Source organism: Zea mays, chromosome 9 (assembly GCF_902167145.1).
Source record: "Zea mays cultivar B73 chromosome 9, Zm-B73-REFERENCE-NAM-5.0, whole genome shotgun sequence".
NCBI classification, from domain to species: domain Eukaryota; kingdom Viridiplantae; phylum Streptophyta; class Magnoliopsida; order Poales; family Poaceae; genus Zea; species Zea mays.
This window is the reverse complement of record NC_050104.1, coordinates 49049487-49071015: the sequence shown is the minus strand read 5'-3', so window position 1 is coordinate 49071015 and position 21529 is coordinate 49049487. Positions and strand designations below refer to the sequence as shown.

Below are 21529 nucleotides of genomic sequence, written 5' to 3'. Positions count from 1 at the left end.
TGAGCTAGTCCTCTCTTCTTCATCTCATCCATCTGGTCTAGTGAGCTTCATCCCCTATGCATTCTATGAAATCTCGTGATTCTTGTGAATCTCTGTGAACCTTGTGTGGTTGTGGTGTGTTGATGAAGTCTCCTTACAGATGTCATCTCCCTTCAGTGGTTTCCAATTTAAAGAGCTTGTTTTTCCACCTCCACTCAGCCATGCCCCCAACTATTTGTGAAAATGCCCCAGCCAGTTCTCTAAGCTAGAACTGCACTTCGGCTCATTCTCTGGTTTCCCAAACCATCCATTAGCTTGTTCTACCCCAGATCCTCTCTAGCCAAAGCATGAAATACTCTATTCATGTTTGATATATGTATGAGTTTCTCTATTCACCTCATATGCCCCTCAAACATCTCTTAGAGAATTGTCTAACCCTTTGTGCTTCTATCCTATACCTAATCACACATTGCATATTGTTCAAAATCCATATGCAAATTCTCATAATCTCCAAATCTACCTAGAGCCAAAAACTCTTTTACCATGAGACATTGCCCATTCCTTCAAATTCCATGTACCATGCTTCATAAGCCCTATTATTCCCCCTTGTGTATCATGTTTCCCATTTACCTAAAGCATCCTTGTGAACCATATCCATGTCCATATTGTGATCTACACCATGCACCTTAATTTAAAATCCTTGCTCACTTTTAGTGTGTTGTGTATATGATTCATATTTTCATAATCTTTTATGACTGTGTGACTCATGTGCTCACCTCTTCTGTTATTTCAGTGTGACGGTGTGCCTGCTCGCGTTAGTCTTCCCCTGTATGTTTTTTCTTGAGAGACGTGCCCCAGGTAGCAAACCTTTCTTATCTCCACACTTATCTACTGCTTTGCTGCTCTTACTTATCTCCTCTTATTCTTGTGCAGCATATCAGTTGTTAGTGGGTAGTTCCAGTAGTCAGGGTTTGTGGTCAGTTCTAGAGCAGGGCCCAACAGTTAGTATGGTTAGGACAAAGAATGTCACTCTAGGAGGGGGAGGTGATCATCAGGACCCTCCATGCCCTATTAGACAGGATAAGGGAAAAGTAGTCTACCTAGAGCAGCAGGGTGGCAAGAAGAAGTGCAGGCTTGATAGAGCTAATCGAGTAGCAGGAGCAGCAACAGGAGCAGCTGAGAGAGCAGAGCAGGGAGGACAGATGCGGATTGGGTCAGATAAGATCGCCTACCATGTCAGACGATAATCGTCTCGGTTGCGCTCCACTCCTGCTAGACTTGTCTCCTCGGCACAACCCTCTGCTCCAGCCACCACTCCTACTCTAGCCTCTACCACTCCAGCTACCACTACCCTCACTACACCCATAGCCTCCACCAATCTTGCTCCCTCCGCTACTCCACCAGTTCCTCCACCCCGCTTCCGGGAGCGTGACGAGACCGATGTTCATCCTTTGATAGAGGATCCACGACTGTTTGGTCTTCATAGAGCCACTGTCGCTATAGTTCATCGATTCAGACACGTGCCAGTCGATGCGTGGTTCCCAGCGCAGTGTGACCTAGCAGCTCGTCCTCTGTTCAGTACATGGACTCAAGAGTCATTCTATCGAGCTTAGCTATCTGCTTAGATTGCCTTGAGAGCTCACCGGCATTTGGATAGGGCAACACTTCATGTGGCAGTCGGTGCAGAGGTTGAGAGTCACATCACTTACCTACCTGGTCTATCCACGCTCTTCGATTTTGGTGGTCGCTATGTTGAGGAGTGGGTCAAAGTATTCTATGCTACAGTCTGGATTGACCTCGATCACCAGTGGATGAGGTTTTGCTTTGAGAGAGAGATGTCACTTTGCATGTTGTTCAGCTCAGAGAGCTGTTTGGTTTTCCTGAGTCGACGATGAGGTTACACAATCTTTGTTATGGTTCTGCAGACCCACCTCGTCATCCTCACGATGAAGTTGCTCCTAGTACTTTGGAGAGAAATCTCTAGGCTTGGCCTTAATTATTTGTGCCTGGTATTGACCTTGATAAAGACATTGTTTGAAGTATCGAGAATCTTTTCTCTTTGGTGAAAAATATTGAACTGGACTTTGTTGGTTGGGTCATGGCAACGATGACGTTGTTTTGTGTCGTGTTCTTACAAAAAAACACTGCTTATGGATAGACACAACCTCGGTTCTAGCTTTGCATGGTTAGTGGATGACCCTTGAAGAGTATGGGCTTGTTTGGTTGAGATCCTGGTAAATCTGCCTAGGCCAAGCAGCTCCCTAGGCCATCGATTTTGACTGCCTGGCGGTTGGATGCATCTGCCTGGCCGGCACGTCTACGCCAAGTCACCACCCAAACACACCCTATGTTGTGAGTGTAGCTAGCTTTGAGATGAGTTTGTTTCTCTTGTTTTTTCTTTCCTTTTCCTCTTTTTATTTTGGTTGTATATACCTTAGTGCAGGCCCGGGTGCATGGGTGTGCGGGTGGTGCACCGGCACAAGGCTCCTACACTACAAGAAACTAATAAATGTTCGTGGGTTAATTTAAGAACGTGGGTAACGACGTTCTTAATTGAGTTAAGTTCATGGGTTTGTTGAAGAACGTGGGTACCCACGTTCTTAGTTTAAATTCGTGCGTACTAGCTAAAACCGTCGAACTTATCGTATTATGAACGTGGGTACCCACGTTTTTATATTAAGTTCGTGGGCCACGTGGACACCGTCGAACTTAACCCAAAAACCTAAATCCCCAGCCCGCCCATACGACTCTCTTCTTTCTCGCCCACTGCCGCACGCACTCCACCGCGCCGCCGCCAGCCACCGCGCTCGCTAATTCCATTCCATGTGGCTTCATCCGCACCGGCGCTCACGAAACCAAACCAGCAAAGCTCGGCACGTGATCCTCCGTGGCGTGCGCGCGCGCCACATCCCCGCGCCCTCTTGTCTTGTCTCCCACAACGGGTGTTGCCAAGGTCCAAGTCCAAGGCCGTCAGGACTTTGACGACGGGCAGGTCAGCCGGTCTCCTCCCATGGGTAAGCACTAAGCAGGCTATTGCTGGCTTTCAGTTCAGGCAGGCCACTGTTAGGTCCGAACCAAACACCGCAGCCGCATTGTGGCTCTCAGTGAGTCTTGCTCGCCCGAGAAGCTAGAACACGAGAAGCGACCGTGGAATTTCTGGAGAAGCCGCCGCTGCGTTCAGCAGAGCGGAGCTACAGTACGCGTGTTATAGTCCTGCTATACTTGCACTAGCATTTTATTTTAGTAGTAGTTGACAGTCGTGATGCTCCAACCACCAGATTTTGACATGGCCTACCGTCAACACAACTATGTTCAATTATCCGAGGGATGGAAAAATTCAGCTACGGTTTCCTCTAGGAAAGGTCGTAGAGCACCAGCGGGCACCTTCGCAGGCAGTCCGCAGACGATGCGGTGGTCACTAGTCTGTCCGTCCGGTCAGGCGGAAGCGGTGGCGCCTCCACTAATCATTTGGTTTGCCTGGCTTTTGCATTCTTCGCGGTTGTTGTACTGTGCAAAAAATACCATGCTGCTGAAATATGCATGATTTTTTCAAATACAATTTCACCTCCATTTACGGACTTCAGTAGTGATCAAAGCACGACACATTGTATCTCATGCTGCTAAGTTTTGAGATGACCATACATGTCTCTTATGATTGTGCAGGAATTAGAGAAATCGAAGCCTGTCATACTAACTGGTGACCTTAATTGTGCGCATCAGGAGATTGATATACATGACCCTGCTGTGAGCAACCATCTATTTGAATTTCTTTATGCTGTATCGTAAATTTTTAGTCTCTCACTTAATTGTATCCTTATTTGGCGGTTTGTTTTATGCTACAAACACCTTGATCCCAGTAATAGAGTAGAATGACAGAAGTTTAGCCGTGGTTTTGGACCCATGTTAGATCTAAGATTTCTGATCCAGTTTTATTAGAAAGCTTGAAGAGTGGAGAAAATTGTTGCCCAAAGTTGCAAGAAACCGATAAACCTTACATTGCATTGTCATGGTGTCGTTCTTTTAGCAACCTGTACTCCTTGTTGCTCATATCTATATGTATATGTCGGTGCCCTCCATCAGATTGGAATATGTGATAAACATTACCGGTTTTGCTTTAGCTACTTCACCTATCTTTTCTACATGGTCTTTAACCCATTTTTAATACCTGTTTTCCAGGGAAATCGTAGAAGTGCAGGCTTCACAAACGAGGAAAGAGAATCATTTGGGACCAATTTTTTGTCCAAAGGGTTTGTGCTGGCAGGTGCTCTAAATGCTCATAATAAACTAGAAAAAGAACATGATGGCTGCCGAAGTTTGCGTGGGCAATCAGGGGTTTCCTTCTCTCGAGTCCTAGCAGAAGTGTTGAAGAATTGATTGAGTATTCAGCACGGTGGAATTTTCAGATTTGCAGAACTTCGAAGTGAAATACTGACTGAAGTGCCTGAAAATACAAGGTTCTGTTTTCTCCACACAATTTTGATTCGTCCATCTGTACTCTTTTATTCTTAGAAAATAAGTTATTACATGAGTCAGATAGAAACTTCCTTTTTCATGGGAATTTTTCTTGGTGCACGGACAAAACTGCTGCTAGCACTAGCACTGCTGCTTTGCACTCTGAGATTGTCGATTTTATCAAGCCAGCTTTGGGGAAGCTTGAAGGTGAATATGTGACCAATGACCTTTATGACCTCAATGCTTGTATTTAGTACGTGACGAATTTGTGATTGCAACTGGAGTCATTGCTTGCTGCTATTTTTCTTTGGTTGTCACCAGAGCAGAGACCCAGTTTGGTGCATATACATTAGCTGAATATTGGCACTGTAACACTGTCACTTATTGGAGGATTATTTTTCGACGATGTTTGCAATGGATGCAAGAATCTTGCCCGTCATTTCATTTCATCATTTGTTCTTAGTTCTTACCATTGGAGAAACACAAATACATATATAGTGCCATAACTACTATGTAATTGACAAAAAAAATTCTTTCATCTGACACACACACCACATAAGATGACAGTTGTGGCTATTCCTAGATGTACAGTAAATTGCAGCACATATGTCCTTTTCTCAAGAGGTCATTGCTATATTTTAACACATTGGTTTTTGTGGCGTAGGATAAAATCATTGTTGGTTCAACATCATGAATGACACTTGGCATCGTTTGTTCTAAGTTTCATGTTGTGCATTGTTTTTAAGGTCCCATATCATGCCGCAAGCAGTGTAATATTAAGCATGTTGGTCACACCTTGTGTAAGTAATTCTTGTTAATGACGCTCTTAGTCTTTTATTTTTCTTGTCCATTGAGACATGTGAACAGATCTTTTTTCTATTGGCTATTCTTCAACAGATAAGAAGCATCATATCAAAGAAACTGGGGCCTTTTGAGCAGGTAAAAAACATGGATGAATCACAAGCAACTTCCTAATATATATGAATGCAAATGAAGTTTTGCATTATTTAACTTTTAATCAAGGGAATGGTCCAAGGGTGCATCACTGGAATAAGCTCGAGACCACAAGTGTCATATATCCTCTAATCTTTACTCTCTCAGGTATATGCATGCTTGGCATTGTCTTAATTTATTTAGCACTTCTAAACTAAGAATATGTTAAGCTCTTCGTATTTTGTTTTCTATCCTAATTTGTCTCCATTCAGCTTCATAGTATGGTGTCTATCAGAAGCTACGCCTTTCTACTTAAAAGGTTTCAGCCATGGCTGTGCTGAATTTGCAACGGTAGGTTCCAGTTGAATACGTTCATTGCTACAATGAAGCCATTTTGTTGTTTGATATCAACTTCTTGTAGCTGCTAGCATTCACAACGAGCATAATTATGAGGCCAACTGAAGTGCAGCCAGATAGGAAATAGATGAGCTATTGACCTCTATGTCAAATGAAGTAGTATCATATAATTTCCTTGCTGGGCCACATTATCAGTTGATCAACACTTCACAGCGGCTAGCGGGTAGTATTTTAGTAATAATTTTAGTAATCCGCTCAGAATCTGCCCAATCTCAGAATATGCCCATATTCTGTACTGCATTTGAGCTCAAAATCCCGCACATATTTCATTGGTTATGGAACTGTAAGTTCATCTGAAGTACTTATAAGGCAGATTCAAGTATTCATTTGCAAAACCATTTCTACACACAAGTATCCTGGTGAGATGGTTTCTAGAAAGTAGTGATTCCTTATCAGCTTCTTGTTCAACATGTTTCAAGCTTCAGAGTTGCAGACTAGTATGATTGAAACATTGGAAGCAGTGGAGATAGAGAAACAGAAACATCACAGCACTAGAATGGAAGCCCTTGCACGTTTGGCTAGACTTGAGGTATATGCCTGTCTACAAACGACCCCTACCCAATCTTCACAGGTCTTAGCAATGCTCTTAAAGAGGGTTTTCACAGGTTACAAACGGTGAGCTTGCAAAGTCACTTGCCAGGGAACAATGGAATCTGGAAGTTCAAGTATGTTTTCTCTCCCCCCATCGTATATTATGTTTTTGGGCTTAAGATAAGAAGCAATGGATAATCTACAGACTGCCCTGCTCTGAGTCGACAGCAGATGTAGAGGCAAACTATAGATGTGACTATGCATAGATAGTTGAAAGCATGGGTTTTTATTCTTCCCTTCAAGTTTAGAGAATGCTGACATTTTCAAGAGCCTACACCTTAACATGTGGTCCACAATGCTATGACTAGACAAAATTGATACATTCTGGCAATGGAATAATGGGTTAGTCTAGAGTGACCTTGCACTGCAGTTCTGTGCACAAATGTAATTAACTATTTTTTGTTGCTTTCGTATTGCTGGAGTCCGATATTTTACCATAACAACTGCTAGCTATGCGTTGAATGTGATTCATAATCCATAGGTGTTTCACAAATTATACAATGCTCTATTGTTAAACTGAAAACTGTTTATTCTTGATATTTGAATAGGTAGATCAAGTGGCGCAGCTTCGAGAGGAAGTTGAATTGAAGAAACTTGCTCAAGATAGTAAGTTGACCATGACCTTCTTTTTGGGGCTCTCTGGCTTAGAGTTTACTGTGTTTTTAAGCACTTTTAGTTCATTCTTAGGCCAACGCTATATTATGCTGACTTATTTTGTTTTCTTCTTGAACCTATTTAAGTATGACATGCCATTCTTTTTGGTTTCGACTAATAGCACTTTTTTTGGTATGTGACCTTTGTTACCATTCCATGAACAAGAATACAGAAGAAAGCTAACAAAGATACAAAAGACAAGTGCCCCTCCGGTTGATGAAGTAAGCAATCAACTTACATTTGCCAGTGGCTTTTCATTCCACTCAACTGATATAATATTTAATTGAGCCTTTTTTAGTAGAACTATTGACTCCTCGAAAACATGTCTCTTTACCTTATCTATTTGTAATATGTGTTAACTTTTGTCTAGATAGAATCTTTGAGAAGGTTCAAGCTGGAGGAAGAAATTATTGATGCAGAATACACTCTGACATGTGACAGAATTGTGAGCTTGAAGGACAAGGTAGGTTTTCCCGTGTATGACTGACCTCATGTATTGATTAATTCTTATTTACAAATGGTAGTATTGATTCAGGATTTTTTTATAACTATAAGCTCAATTGGATATTATTAGTCTGCCTTATTGATCTCCCATATATCATAGTGTCTTGGTCATTGTACTGTGGTATAACATTAAAGTGAGGCTAGTGCTGGCTACAATTTATATATCGACCAATGCAAGAATGAATATATATAGGTTGTAGATGATCTTCTTGGTTCAGCTGTTCTTGCACGCATAATTAATATCTTTGTGTACTTGTGATTTAATGCCAGTTGTATATTTATGAGAATTTTGGTTTATTTTGTAGGATTCCGGCTCTCATCAAGTGACTCCTCCCCCTCACGATAACTTTGCGGACAAATGTCTCAATTCTAGTGGTGGAGCTACGAACAACAATCCGATGTCCTGATCGAGAGCGATGGAGCTAATGTTTGAACTTGTGTATTTGAACTTGTGAACTACAAATGTGAACTATGGATGTGAACTTATGTGAATTTGTGAACTTATGTATTTGGACTTAATTATGTGACTTTGTGAACTTATGTATTTGAACTTGTGTGAATTTGTGATATGAACATATATCCACGTGTTTGAAATCTGTATTGTATGTGATATTCTGTGTTACATGTGATATTATGTGTGTCTAATTTTTCATTTATGTATTTTTTTATTTTTTTCTGGAAAGAGTTAAGAACGTGGGTACCCACGTTCTTAAGGTTAAGAACGTGGGTACCGTCGAACTTAATGGGCAGCCATTGCCGACCCACGCAGGACCCATAAGTTCGACGGCCACGTGGCCCCGTCGAACTTAAATGTAAGAACGTGGGTGCCGTCGAACTTATGGGAAAAAATTCGACGGCCCCCGTCGAACTTAAAAACCCACGTTCTTAACCTTAAGTTCGACGGTACCCACGTTCTTAATGTTAAGTTCGACGGTACCCACGTTCTTAACCTTAAGAACGTGGGGACCGTCGAACTTACTTCTTTAAGTTCGTCCAAAAATCGCCGTCGGCTATATTCGTCGGTAAACCCACGTTCTTATGGTAAGTTCGACGGCCTATTACATTAAGTTCGACGGTTTTTCACCCACGTTCTTTAACCAGTTTCTTGTAGTGCTATTTTTTATGGGCCCGAAAATATTTTCTAAGCAACTACTTAGGACCGTAACCACCAGCCACGTGAAAGCAAAACATGTCAATTTATCTCCGTTTCCAAGACAGTAACTCGTCATCTTGCCCACGTACATCATGCCGTCGTGTCATCTACATCATCATCAATCCAGCAAGCAGGGAAGTTAGCGACATGCCTAAATAGAGGGGAAGGGCTGCAAACATAGTTAGCCAGCCAGCCGTATAAGTTATTTACCAATTTTTTATTCTTGTATTCTGTTATCTTATCCTTTAATAATTATAATAGTTTAATAGTTATTTTCATCTTTTGTGTGCATATTTATTAATTTACTAGATGTCTAGTGTTTTAAGATCCAACTATCGTTATCATATCTTTAATCAATCAGTAGAGAAAATATGAATTTGGTTAAAAAAAGAAACAAAGAATAAATGATTTATTGTGTAGTTTCATATAGGGCCTCGATTTTTGTCGGCCCGGCCTTGCCTTAGTATGTAAAGACCAGGAGTAATCTTAGCACTCTTGTAGTCTTGTATCATCTTGACGTGATTGTTTAATATTAATAAAGCTTCTTTTATTGATAGAATAAATAAATAGTAATGTAAATTAAAACTGAGAGTATAAAACTTGAGTTTTACTGATAGATTGTGAACGTGAACTCAGGTAGCAAATTGTCCAGCTAAATACTATAGTGAGCCAAAAAAAATGGATTGCGTTTTACAGATAGCAGAGAAATTGGTAACTGGTTAAAGATGAACCGTGCAGTGTTAGCTAGTGTTTTGCAGTAAAGCGTTCGCTAAGGTACAACGCCGAGCATACAGCCATCTTTGTTTTTATATGAGATATACATTTTTTGAGTGAATACATGGTTTGCCAACAATTCATGAGCTAAGGCCGCCGTCAAGATTATATAATCCAACTTAAATAAATTAAGAGATAATTAAACAACATAGATTGTTAGATGGATTATGTAATCTAGATATCTAGATTATTATAACTCATAAGTAGGTAAATAGGTACTTATATAATCCATAAGTTGGATTATATAATTCTGGAACCAAACAAACAGCCTAAATTAGTGGATACATGCTCGAGCAAAAAAAAACAGATGGATGGTAAAATATGCACATATGGAATAATGAACTTAAGTTGAAAGGAAAAAAATGCACATAGATACTGATAAACAAAGGTCGGTCTTGGAAGATGGGTGTACCTGACAACAGGGTGCTCTGTTACGATGGTAGCGTCATGCACGTTGGCCGTCTTCGTGAGAAAGTGTACCAGCGGCTGGCCGTAGGTGTGGGGGAAGGCGTGGCTGATAACGTGAGCACCCGCGACGTCGGCCGCGATCGCAGCATCACCATATTCCACACTGACTGTGGGGCCCTGAATTGCATCCAGTCCAGAGCTCAGTCGGTCAAGTCGTCAACGACGCTGGCCTACCGTATGAGTTTTATCTATATCTAATATCTATAATCTATCTATAATTGATAACACTATATAATTCACTGCTTCAAATAAACCTAGAGCAATTGCATACAGAAACCAACATACTAAAAATAAACGGATGAAATCCTACTTAAACATCTACTTTCTTCTACTCACTCCTCACATCTAACGAGCGATGTTCTTTAGATGACCCTTCATCCCCGTGCTCCCACCGCACGTGCCCCTGCTCTGCTAATTCTCCGTATTGGCGGACCACTTTTCTTTCGTTCTTTCTTTATTTTCTCTTTCTTTCCTTATTTTCTCTTTCTTTCTTTCCTTTCTTTCTTTTATTTTCTTTATTTTCTTTCATCTCCACATTCAATCATGTACGCGATGCCTTCTATCTTTCCTTAACTTTTTGTGGTTTTTTCTTCTTTGATTTTTTTATCTTTTAAAATTTCTAATAATTTTCTGGTTTTATTTTGATATGTGGCTGCCACCTAACACGCCGCGTAGGAATATAAATGGTACGGATATTATCTTTACGTATTTAAATTTGATCTATGTAAAAGGGTTGAGATGCAATCCGTATCTGAGTTCTAGTATTCAATATCTGATTCGTATACGATTTATATATGTATCCATATACTCAAAGTTGGATATTTAAGATATCGATATCCATTCAAATCAATAATAACTCAATAATAAATGTATTCGATCTGAATCCGAAGAATAAAAATGAAAAGAAATATGCTACGAGTAATATTGGTCTATATTCAATCCGATTACAACCCTATATGTTGCGTATGCTGTGCACTGAGAGTGAAGATGGTGGAGGCCCGATCGGTTCGACTGAAGTGCTTGGTTTCCTTGACAAAAAATTAGTATGTGTCACATTAAACATTTAGATGTTAAATACAGATATTAAATATAATATATTTATCAAAACTAATCACAGAGACGAAGATTAAATGACGGGGAATATTCTGCCAAATTATTTTGCTTTTTTCTTACCTGTATGTTGGCATATGCAGCTATCCTATCGGCTATGAGACAAAATCACATGTAGTGTGACAGAAAAGGTACAGTTCATGCAAAGTTATAGGTGATAAGCTGTAAAGGTTCTTTACTGAACAGAAATTATTATTCTATTACTACTTTAGCTGATAAAAACATCAGCACAAATGGAAATACGTTGTCGTGACTTAGTTTTTTTTCTTCCCTCGTTATCCTGATCATTTTTGTTACGATTCTTAATGTATATTCACTTCACTATTTTTTAATTTATCGTATTATTAGCTTGGACACCTTAGTAGTTACTAGTAGTTAAGGATTGGTGAGATCTCGCTTTCCCGTTGGCTCGTGGCAGCCCCCGGCTATGTGGCGGAGAAGAACGGCACAGCAACCTCTGCTCTAGGGGAAACAGAGGTGAATTATTGCTCGTTTATGTGTCGCTTGTTGAGCCATGGAATTTCAGATCCATGCCTCCACCGGTGGAGAGCGGATCGCCGTCAGACCATTCATTACTGACGCAGCCCCCCTCCGCACCCGTCTGAAAGCGAGGGAAAATATTCGGAATAGATAAGCATCGCTGCAGCAAACAGATCTACCCTGTCTAGAGGAACACCAGTATAAAATCTGTGGCATGTGTTTGATTCGAGAAATAAAGCAGTGCATCATCTTTTGATTTGTTATTTTTTTATTTAGTTTGTGCAATAGAATGAGTTAATCTATTATCATCTTATTTCTTATTGTTAGTTAATACTAATATGAGTAACGATATCATCGCATCGAATTTGAGGAATTATATATTATCTAATTATATATTATATAATTAGACTTTGCTTAAATAAAATATTTGTTCAAACATGATTATATTTTTTATTTTTAAATTGATAATATATGTATATATTTATAATATCTCTTCTTTATTTATCACAAACAAACATGAGTTGCACGAGTCAATGAGATAAATGATTCATGCCAAGCGACCGACATCTCGTTTGTTTTAGATATTCTGCGTGGGGTGAGGAAATTTATTCACATGGCGACGCACAATAAAACTCACTCTCAAATGTAGTAGAGTATCTATATGGTTTTTATCCACGCATACACATGCATGTAAAATGTATATCACCACATTATTCTACTTACTCATCACTTTTTTATTTGATTTGTGGAATAGAATAAAATGATACGTCACCATCTCATTCATTTTTCATAAGCTAATAATCAGTACATATATGAGGAATGAGTTAATTTTACCAAAACTTATAGAATGTACTCATGATGTATCACTATGTAAAGCATGACTCCACAGATCAAAGAGGCCGTAGGTCCGTCACACGAGCAGAAGGATGCATGGTACCTGGAGGCACGGCGGGGTCTCCGGTCGGTAGAGCGCGCGCGCCTTCTGCAGCGGCGACAGCTCGCGCGGCGCGCCGTAGTCGGCGTCCATGGCCACGCTGCCCATCGCCGGCTCGATCGATTACTCCCAGCCTAAGCCTCTGTGCGCGGATCACTTGCGGCCGCGGCGTTTATATATCGGGCTGGGACTGGGACACGCAGAGAGGCCGCGCCCTGCGGCACGTCACGTCGTCACGCGCAACGGAGTACTAGTACTGTCCAGCGAGCCAGGCCAAAACCATGCGCGCCCCGTCCCCGTCCCTCGCTCGTACCGCAGCCATACGATAGTCACGGTAGCTGTTGTGGTTGTGCGTCCGCGAGAACGGTGTGCACCGAAATTTTCCAGTTACTGGGAAGATTTTAAAATATTATTTTTATTTACTTTCGGCGCAGCTGTCATCCGAACGAGATTGCTTTGTTTTTCAGTAATAACCAGCAAACGTGTCAGGACGTCGCGACCATATATATATATATATATATATATATATATATATATATATATATATATATATATATATATATATATATATACACTAAAGGAAGCTCGGGCCAGACAGTACAATCCGGTCGAGCCGGACCAGGTCCAGACGTCTATAAAAGAAAATCTGTAGTGCTAGGGATCAGTTTTTCATGCCCCATCTCGATTCATTAGCGACGGCGGTTGCCCGATAGCGCGCGCGGCGGTGGACCCTCGACCGGTGGCTGCGGTGGCCGCGGCTTCCCGACCTCAACATGCGGTGGCGGCGGTTCCCAGGCCGGTGGCCGCAACTTCATTACCTCGACGCGCGGTGGCGGAGGTTCCTCGATCCGGAGTAGTGGCAACGGTTCCCCGATCCAGAGGGCGAGCGACAGTGGGCCCTTGTGCGGGCAAGCAGCGGCATCCCCGAAGCCCCGAGGAGGCGGCACTTCCAAGGCCGGTGAGCAAGCGACGCCTGTCGACGTGCGAGCGACGACGACACATGAGACGCGATGTTCGAGCGAGCGACGTCACGGAATGCGCGAGATGCGCGCAGCGATGATCGCGCGCGACATCCTCTGATCCGGCGCAGTTTTCTTTTCGATTATTGTGTTTTATGCCTACCACATGTATTATTTACGCTAAAAACTATACGATTTTATGCTTGAACATAGAGTTCGTATATCAGTTTACTGCATGCACATTGGAAAGTGATTTATGTTGTTTGTAATTTGCGCGCATGCAATGGAAACTCCCACGATTTTGCCATAATTTTGAGATCTGTATAAAAATAGAAAGCGCATGCATGCGGCTGCCATGTTTTTCGGATCTGTCATAAAAATAGGATCGTAATAACAACCTACTAAAACTATCAACCTTTAATTGACTCGGTATTTACGCTTATAATTGAGGAATTTTATGCTCAAAACTTAAGGTTTTTACGCTCCACCCGGAGATGCGTTCACCAGTGAACAATATGCCAGATTTTTTACGCAGTGTAAGGAATTGCATAAATACCTACATCGTGTAGTAAAATTTGTTTCAGTATACATCATAAACTAGTTCTAATGCGTTTAGCTGCATGACTGTTGGAGGGATCCTATATTTATGAAGGAAATAAAACATTAAATGTGATTTTTTGTTTCTATGCATGCAATTCATTTCCTTTCATTGCATATTCTTTCCATCATAAATTCGTGTGCATGCAGCTGGTAGTATAATTTTACTCAGTATACCGAATTGCATAATTATCTACACAGTGTAGCATATTTAGTATCAGTATAAAATGGTCATTACGAGTTTTAGTTGCATGTCTGTTGCAGTGATCCTAAATTTATGGAGGAAATAAAGTATTTAAAATAGAAACCGCCACACATATCTTTCCAAAATTTACGCGCATGCAAGGGAACGTGTTTGACTCATGCATGCATTTTGCCATAATTTTTGGATCTGTATAAAAATAGAAACTGCATGCATGCGGCTGCCATATTTTTCGAATCTGCCATAAAAATAGGATCGTAATAACAACCTACCAGAGCTATCAATCTCTCACATTGGCCAGCTATTTACGCTTATAATTGAGAGATTTTATGATTAAAACTTAAGGTTTTTACGCTCCAACCTGGAGATGCGTCCACCAGTGAACATGCTAGATTTTTTTACGCAGTGTACCGAATTGCATAAGTACCTACACCGTGTAGTATAATTAGTATAAGTATAAATCATAAACTAGTTCTAATGTGTTTAGTTGCATGGTTGTTGGAGGGATACTATATTTATGAAGCAAATTAAACATTAAATATGATTTTTTGTTTCTATGCATGCAATTCATTTCCTTTCATTGCACATTATTTTCATCATAAATTCGTGTGCATGCAGCTGGTAACAGATTTTTATGCACTATACCGAATTGCATAATTATCTTCACAGTGTAGCATATTTAGTCTCAGTATATATCATAAAATGGTCCTTACGTGTCTAGCTGCATGGCTGTTACAGCGATCCTAAATTTATGGAGGAAATAAAGCATTTAAAAATAGAAACCGCCACACATTTTTTTCTAAATTTACGCGCATGCATTGGATCGTGTTTGACTCATACATGCATTCCTTTTTTTGCGCTAACAGACGTGGGGCAGGTGGCGCACCCGACAGACTGGTTGGGCGCGCTAGGTTGAACCAGTTTGTAGGGGTGGTCGACCTGGGCTTCCTTTAACTATTGGAAGCCCAGGGCTCCCGTTATACCTACCCGTGTATATATATATATATATATAAGTTTTTTGCATGATTACATAAATATATTTGTCACTCGAAAGTTTTGTTTAAAACTATACCGCCATCACTAAAAGCGTGATTCTAGTTGTGTGCTTAGGGTGTGTTTGATGCTTTCTAAACCAGATTCATTGCCAAAAATTCTAGAACCTTAACCAAACAAGTAGAACCGTAAAATAGATTTCTGAAAATTTATACAGTTATTTAGTTCAACTAGCATATAGCTTGTGCTAACGATATGATTCCGAGGAGGGGGAGAGGGATCGACAACGATGGTGGCAGCGCGAGGGGAGGGGTTGGCCGCAGTGCGAGTGAGGGGGAGGGGGTGGTGGGGATGCAGGAGGAGGGGGAAGGGGGAGGCTGTGGGCAGTGGGGTCGCAGGGGAGAAAGAGGGCGAGAAATGAATGATGATTCAAATAATATTGTCTATTTGATTTGAGTAAGGGAGGGAGTGTTATCCGGCGATCTAAATTGTTTGGTTTTCATGGTATGTTAAGCCTGTGTGCAATTTCTTTGGTGGATTTACTGGAGGTTATGAGTGCGGGGTTGATTTAGTTGGGTGGTTTTTTTGCAAAATTTAAATTGATGCATTATATAGTGGCATAGATTTAGAATCACATTCTACCCTAGTTTTTTCATATTTTTGTCATCCATGTTACCAAGTTATCATGCTCTTACAGAATAAGTTAATAGTTGTTTCAACTAAACTTATTTTAGCTTTTTTCTAAAAAAACATCAGCTCGAAGCAGCTTTCTCACAACTCATAGCTAGAATTAGATTTCTAGGAATCTATATCTAAAACAAATAGACCTTTAGTATAGACATCTTGTGAGGCAATAGAGTTGCTTGCGCACTTTGGTCGAGATCAAAATGTTGTACTCCAAGGATCGTAAACCGATCAATAGTCTTCGAGTTAGTGTGGAGAGTCTTGTGAGAGTTTGCTCTCACCCATTTCAGAAAGAAAGGACTCAAGCTCGATCTTAGTAACATTTCAGTGAGAAAAGGGTTAAAACAGATTGAGTTCTTTGTGAATCTTGTAGACTTGGTACTTCGTTGCCCTGTTGATGGGCTTCCAATGTTTCAATGTGTAGGAAACAACAGAGTCGTAGAGGTGATACTGTCGCCCTCCCCAAAGGGACCTTAAGTTTACCTAACATGGTGTCTACCTAACATCGTTTCTTCTAGGCATCCCCCCCCCCCCCCCGCCGGACGCCGAAGGACCCCTTTCGGTTTCTCCTTTGGCTGTAATAAGCTGGTTAGCTCCGATCCTAATGGACTTAGCATGGCGAAAAGCAAAGGTTCAGTCATTACCTCTAGAATTTCTATCACACCAATGGAAGATGTCGAAGGGGTTTCGACAATATGCTTCGGCGGCGCAGATTTTTCTTCCTTAGCGCGGTCTGATCCCACAGTTTTCCGTTTCTTGAGCACCGAAGGTTTCAGTTTCAACTTAGAAATTTCAGTTCCTCTAGAAATCCTTGGTCTTTTTGGTAGCTTCTTATTTTTATCCTCCTCAATGAACCTCATTGCTTGTCTCTTCATAATACTTACAACCCTCTTCTTTTTTGCTCCCTCGGCTTCTTCGTCGAGCCTGTCATAATCAGGGTATTCGAAGCCGAGGGCGTCCATCACTCGATTTAATCTTCGTTTCTCCCGGGTGCTGAAGGCAGCAATCATCAATTGGTCTTCTTTTTTAGTGTAGTTCCCGAGAATCGCATTGCACATTGGTTTGATCACTTCTAGTCATTCGGCGCAGGGGCTATCGAAGGTTTTATGGCATTTGAAGCGGTATGGTAGCCTTACAAGTTCAAGCTTATTTCCTTTGTCTTTTCTCATCGGCATTCCCCATCCGCCTGATGTTGGGAAGGTTTTATTCGCCAGATACTCTTACACTAAATCCTGAGTGATGATGTGCTTGGCCACAACTCTGAACTAGACCCTGGCTAGTTGGCATGGGGAGCCGAGCTGCATATTGCACAATGGTCTTGTCATGCCGATGCTCAGCTTTAACGGACTCATCACCATACTCATTAGTTTTCCCTTTTCTTCTCATCGACCTTTACATAGAACCATTTGTTGGTCCAGCCAGTAGGCCACTTGCTACGATACCCAATTACTGAAGCCTTCATGTCTTTTCTGTAGGCGCAATTGTAGCATCCAAAGTTCTTCTGAAGGCAATCTGCTCTTGCTTTGGTCTGGTAGTGGAGCTCATGCACTCTAAAGAACCCTTCGGCGTTAGCACTCATTACTTGACTCCGCAAAGCCCAAATGTATATACTGAGTCTAATTATAGCATTCAGAGTAAGTTGATGAAGATAAATTTCAAATTTCTTCAAAACTTCACCCATCATCTCGTACATAGGGAACCGAAGCCCTACTCGAAAGAAGCTTTTGAAAACTATAACTTCATCATCCTTTGGCTCCGAAATTACCTCATCCCCAGCGAATCTTACCAGTCCATCGTCATTCTTTCCAAAATACCCAAGCTTCTTCATTAAAACTAGGTCTTCTGCTTTCACGGTAGATTTTCCAAATTCAATGTGGCTGGGCTTGCTTGGACTCAAGATACCATCGTCTTCTTCATCATCACTACCAGCTTCGGCATCAACATTTTCCTCTTTGGCATTAGCACTATCTTTCTCTGGAAAAGATCCTTCTCCCTCCTAAACAACCAATCCAGAATTCCTCATAACCTCCAAGATCGGAGCTGTCTCAGTGGCTTCGGTCTCTCCACCCTCACCTGTTAGCCTAGCAGTAGACCTAATACTAGCCATTTGAGTTCTTAAGACGAAGCTAACTTTTGATTGTTTTAACTCTTGGTCGAAGACCAGTTAATGGATGCATACAGCACAGACAGCTTCAGCTTTAGTAAAAAAATTCAGCAGCACAACGGTGCAATTGCAAGGAACGTTGTAATAACTTCTTACCAACCAATCTCTTTATATAGTCCTGCAGGCCGTAACTATTTTATTCGTTTTTTAATAACAAGCTCATAGAATGTGTTTTTTCGGACCTTCGACATTCAGAAGCCTTCGTTTGTTTCATGGAACGAGCTCGTTATGTAAAAACGATCTAGCACCGCGAATGGGCTACTGTTGGGGGTCTGTCACACCCGGTTTTGGAAGGCAAACCGAATGCGAACCATGTACGTGCCAGGATCAGCAATTCACGTACACAGCAGTTACATAACATGGACATCATCACACAGTGCTCAAATAGTATTAAAAAGGGAAATAGTCGGTTACATCATATGTCTGAGACATCCACATAGTCTTTACAATAAATCAAAGTGCGGAAAATAAACGTAGATAAACGCGGCCTTCATAGGCAGCCGACTGGGGGTTGCTGCTAACCCACGCCTAGAACTCGTCCTAGTCTTGGAACTCCTGGAAGTCTCCTTCCATGGCTTCATCTTCTCCTGAGCAGTGGTTGCAATGTTGACAACCTGGGGATGGGGGGGTTGGTGTGTAGAGCAAGGGTGAGTACACATCAACATACTCAGCAAGTATCCTGTTTGGCTGTGGTGGACTAGCTTTATGTGGGGATAAGTCAAGCAGTTGCTTTTAGTTAGTCAGATTATTATTTACTAGTAGAAAGCCAGGTTTTAGCATTAACCCAAGTCATTAGCCCGATGTACCCTTTCCAAACGGAAAGAATACCACTTACCAGCACCATAGTCATAACCAAAACCATCAGTCTCATTGCCACCTGTAAACCAAAATGTCTCTGATCAAGTACCACTAATCACTGGAGCTCCCTTGGCCGCTCATAACCGCGAGCATGGCTGATATATCAGTTTTCAAACACTCTACAGAGGTTGTGCACTTTACCCACAAGCCGTGATTCCCTTTCTGCCCGGAGATCATGACTCTCCATCGATCACTACCAAGGTGACCCAGCAGGGCATCACTACGTAGCCTTTACAAAGACTCCCCGGGGCTGTAGCCGCCCGTTAGGTTTCCTAAATGCACCGCACTCCTCCCCAAGGGGCGAACCCAAACTTGGCAGAGCGAGCCGCATACACCGAGCCCCATTGACGGCACAACGACTAAGCGAACTATACCCCGGATCCTCTAATTATTCAGCTAAGGGCATCCCATTCCACCCTCATGGTTGCACTGTTTTCCCGGACGGTCATCCAAAGAACAGGTCCTTACGGAGAGGCACTCGAGAAACCGCTCGAGCCCCCTTAAAGGCCACAAGTATAACATCATAATAAGAGAGGGGAAAACAGCGTATCATAGATAATCTCATCATGTTCATTGATTATAGTTGAGAAATAGCATAAAGCTAAACAATAATAATCCAACCCAAATAAGTAAACAAGGATATGGATAACAAAGCTAGTACATCCTTAGGCATAAATGTGTAATGCGGGAGGTGAATTAAAGAATGAATAGGACAGAGATAGGTCAAGGGACACTTGCCTCCACCAACCGACTGCTGCTCAGGGGCTTCTCCTGCGAGTTCTTCGGGCTCTTCAACCGGATCGTTCTCTATGCGAGTGCAAACATACATACATCCATCCATTGAAATTAGGAAACCAACAGTACACCATACAAGAGAACAAGTAGATTAAGGGAGCGTTTGGTTGGACTTCTCCAACCTGCTTCTGCTGTGGAAAAGCAGAAGCTAAACCAAAGGGGTCCAATCTACAGTTGATTTTCCCATAGCAGCCTGCTTTTGCTAGTTCATTTTCTACAGCAGGTTAGGGGATGCTTTTGCTGCGTTGGGGGCAAACCAAGTTGGAGAAAATTACCCACTGCCACTGGTTATGAAGATAACGGTTCGTTCTTTTCCCAAACAACACACGACAACCACTCCCCACGAGCTCCCTGCTCGAGCTGTAAGGGTTGCAGCCGGCGGCGCACCTCCCCGGCGGCGCTCCTCCCCGGCGTGCATCAGAGCCCGGCGGCGCTCCTCCTCGGCGTGGATCCGAGCCCGGCGGCGCTCCTCCCCGGCGGTTCGTCCTCAGTTGTGAAGCATCCCCCGGCGGCTCGTCCTCTGGTGCCGCGTCTCCCCCGGCGGCGCTCTCCTCGGCGTGGATCCGAGCCCGACGGCCCTCCCTCGGCAACCCTCCCCGGTGTGGATCCAGGCCCGCGCGTCCCCGGGCAACCCTCCCCTGCGCCCCTTCCCCGGCAGTCTTCCCCACTCCCGGCGCCCCTGCTGCTCGTCCTCGTCTCTGGACAGTGAAGGTGACATGCTCCTCCACAAATCTTGAGCTTGAATGGTTGCTTGTGGTGATAATGTAGCTCAAATGGTTGCTTCTGTTGATAATCTATTGTGTTTTATTGTGTTTTTCTTGACTAAAGTATGGCTGAGAAGACAATTTGGGGTGATGACCTTGTGAAGCACTTGATTGATGTTTGTAAGGAAGAAATTTTAGCTAGGAATAGGCCTCAAGGTATTTTCACTAGAATTGGTTGGAAGAATGTGGAGGATAAATTTTTTGCTAGAACGAAAAAGAAATGCACGAAGACACAATTGAAGAATAAATTAGACAATATGAAGAAAGATTTTACACAATTTATGGAATTGAAGATTGCTGCCACTGGACTTGGGTGGAACGAGGCAAATCAAACTGTTGATTGCTCTAACACATGGTGGGATGAACACCTTGAGGTAATGTCTTTTTTTCAGCTGAATACATGATGACTTCATAATATGTTGCCCCTAACACGCTGCATATTTTTCAGAAATGCAATAATCCTGAGAGGGGTACGAAGTGCAACCATGTGAGGTTTCAGAAACATGGACCAAAACACCTTGATGATTTGCACTTCTTGTTTGACAAGGTGCATGTCACGGGTGCTACTGCAATGTGTCCAGGAGATGTTTCCTCATGTGATTCCTCTAGTGATGATGTGTTAGAGGTCACAGAGAAAACCGATGAAGCTTCCAACAAACCGAAACCGAAGAAGCGCAAACAAATGTCCGGAGCAGCTCAAGAGAAGGAAGAGAAGAGTCCATTTTATCAGATGTACAAGAACACTTGTATGAAGATTGAGAGTGCAGCTGAAAAAATAAGCACAAGTGTTGAGGCATCATCAGCTCCTCTCCAAGCCAACCTAGTGCCAACTATTGCAGAGGCTATGAAGATGGTGAAAGCATGTGGGATTCAAGAGAAAACTGCTATGATGCACACAACCACTTCATTGATTATGAAGGCTGAATTTAGAGAGATACTATTTGCTCTTGAAACAAATGAAGGAAGGTTTGATTTAATTGAAAGAGAGCACAAGAAGTCAACCACATGATCATCTTTTTCCTTGTATCCTTGTAAGATGGTGAAAGCATGTGAAATTTTTCTAT

At 42.1% G+C, this 21529-nt stretch overlaps 2 protein-coding genes across 5 annotated transcripts in view; one reads left to right on the top strand and one right to left on the bottom strand.

The window, feature by feature from the left end:
- LOC101027252 (pyrophosphate--fructose 6-phosphate 1-phosphotransferase subunit alpha) overlaps positions 1-12668 on the bottom strand; it is a 39406-nt gene extending 26738 nt beyond the window's left edge. For both annotated transcript variants that reach the window (XM_020544100.2, XM_020544101.2), the window contains exons 1-2: positions 12453-12668; positions 9870-10042 (exon numbers count right to left, since the gene is read on the bottom strand). In XM_020544100.2, coding sequence (XP_020399689.1) covers positions 9870-10042; positions 12453-12557 — 278 coding nt within the window. In that variant the 5' untranslated portion in view covers positions 12558-12668. The remainder of the gene's footprint in view (positions 1-9869; positions 10043-12452) is intronic.
- Positions 3620-7528, top strand: LOC103638352 (golgin candidate 2). Of its 3 annotated transcripts, XM_035962538.1 has the most exons (8): positions 3620-3723; positions 4156-5532; positions 5637-5715; positions 6207-6310; positions 6387-6446; positions 6921-6978; positions 7192-7247; positions 7397-7528. In XM_035962538.1, the coding sequence occupies exons 4-8, from the start codon at positions 6221-6223 to the stop codon at positions 7511-7513; spliced, it is 381 nt and encodes a 126-aa protein (XP_035818431.1). In that variant the 5' UTR covers positions 3620-3723; positions 4156-5532; positions 5637-5715; positions 6207-6220; the 3' UTR covers positions 7514-7528. The 3 variants fall into 3 exon arrangements, with proteins under 3 accessions (XP_035818431.1, XP_008659505.3, XP_008659506.3); XM_008661283.3 differs by lacking the exons at positions 3620-3723; positions 4156-5532; positions 5637-5715 and having other exon boundaries at positions 6186-6310; XM_008661284.3 differs by lacking the exons at positions 3620-3723; positions 4156-5532; positions 5637-5715 and having other exon boundaries at positions 6186-6310; positions 7401-7519.
- Positions 12669-21529: the final 8861 nt, after the last annotated feature.

What these genes read in the sequence shown, in the direction of transcription:
- LOC103638352 (XM_008661283.3), top strand. Translation starts at nt 6,191, where the DNA reads ATGTTTCAAGCTTCAGAGTTGCAGACTAGTATGATTGAAACATTGGAA. An exon ending in CACGTTTGGCTAGACTTGAG is followed by an intron (nt 6,311 to 6,386) that starts GTATATGCCTGT and finishes GGGTTTTCACAG; the next exon opens with GTTACAAACGGTGAGCTTGC. An exon ending in AATGGAATCTGGAAGTTCAA is followed by an intron (nt 6,447 to 6,920) that starts GTATGTTTTCTC and finishes ATATTTGAATAG; the next exon opens with GTAGATCAAGTGGCGCAGCT.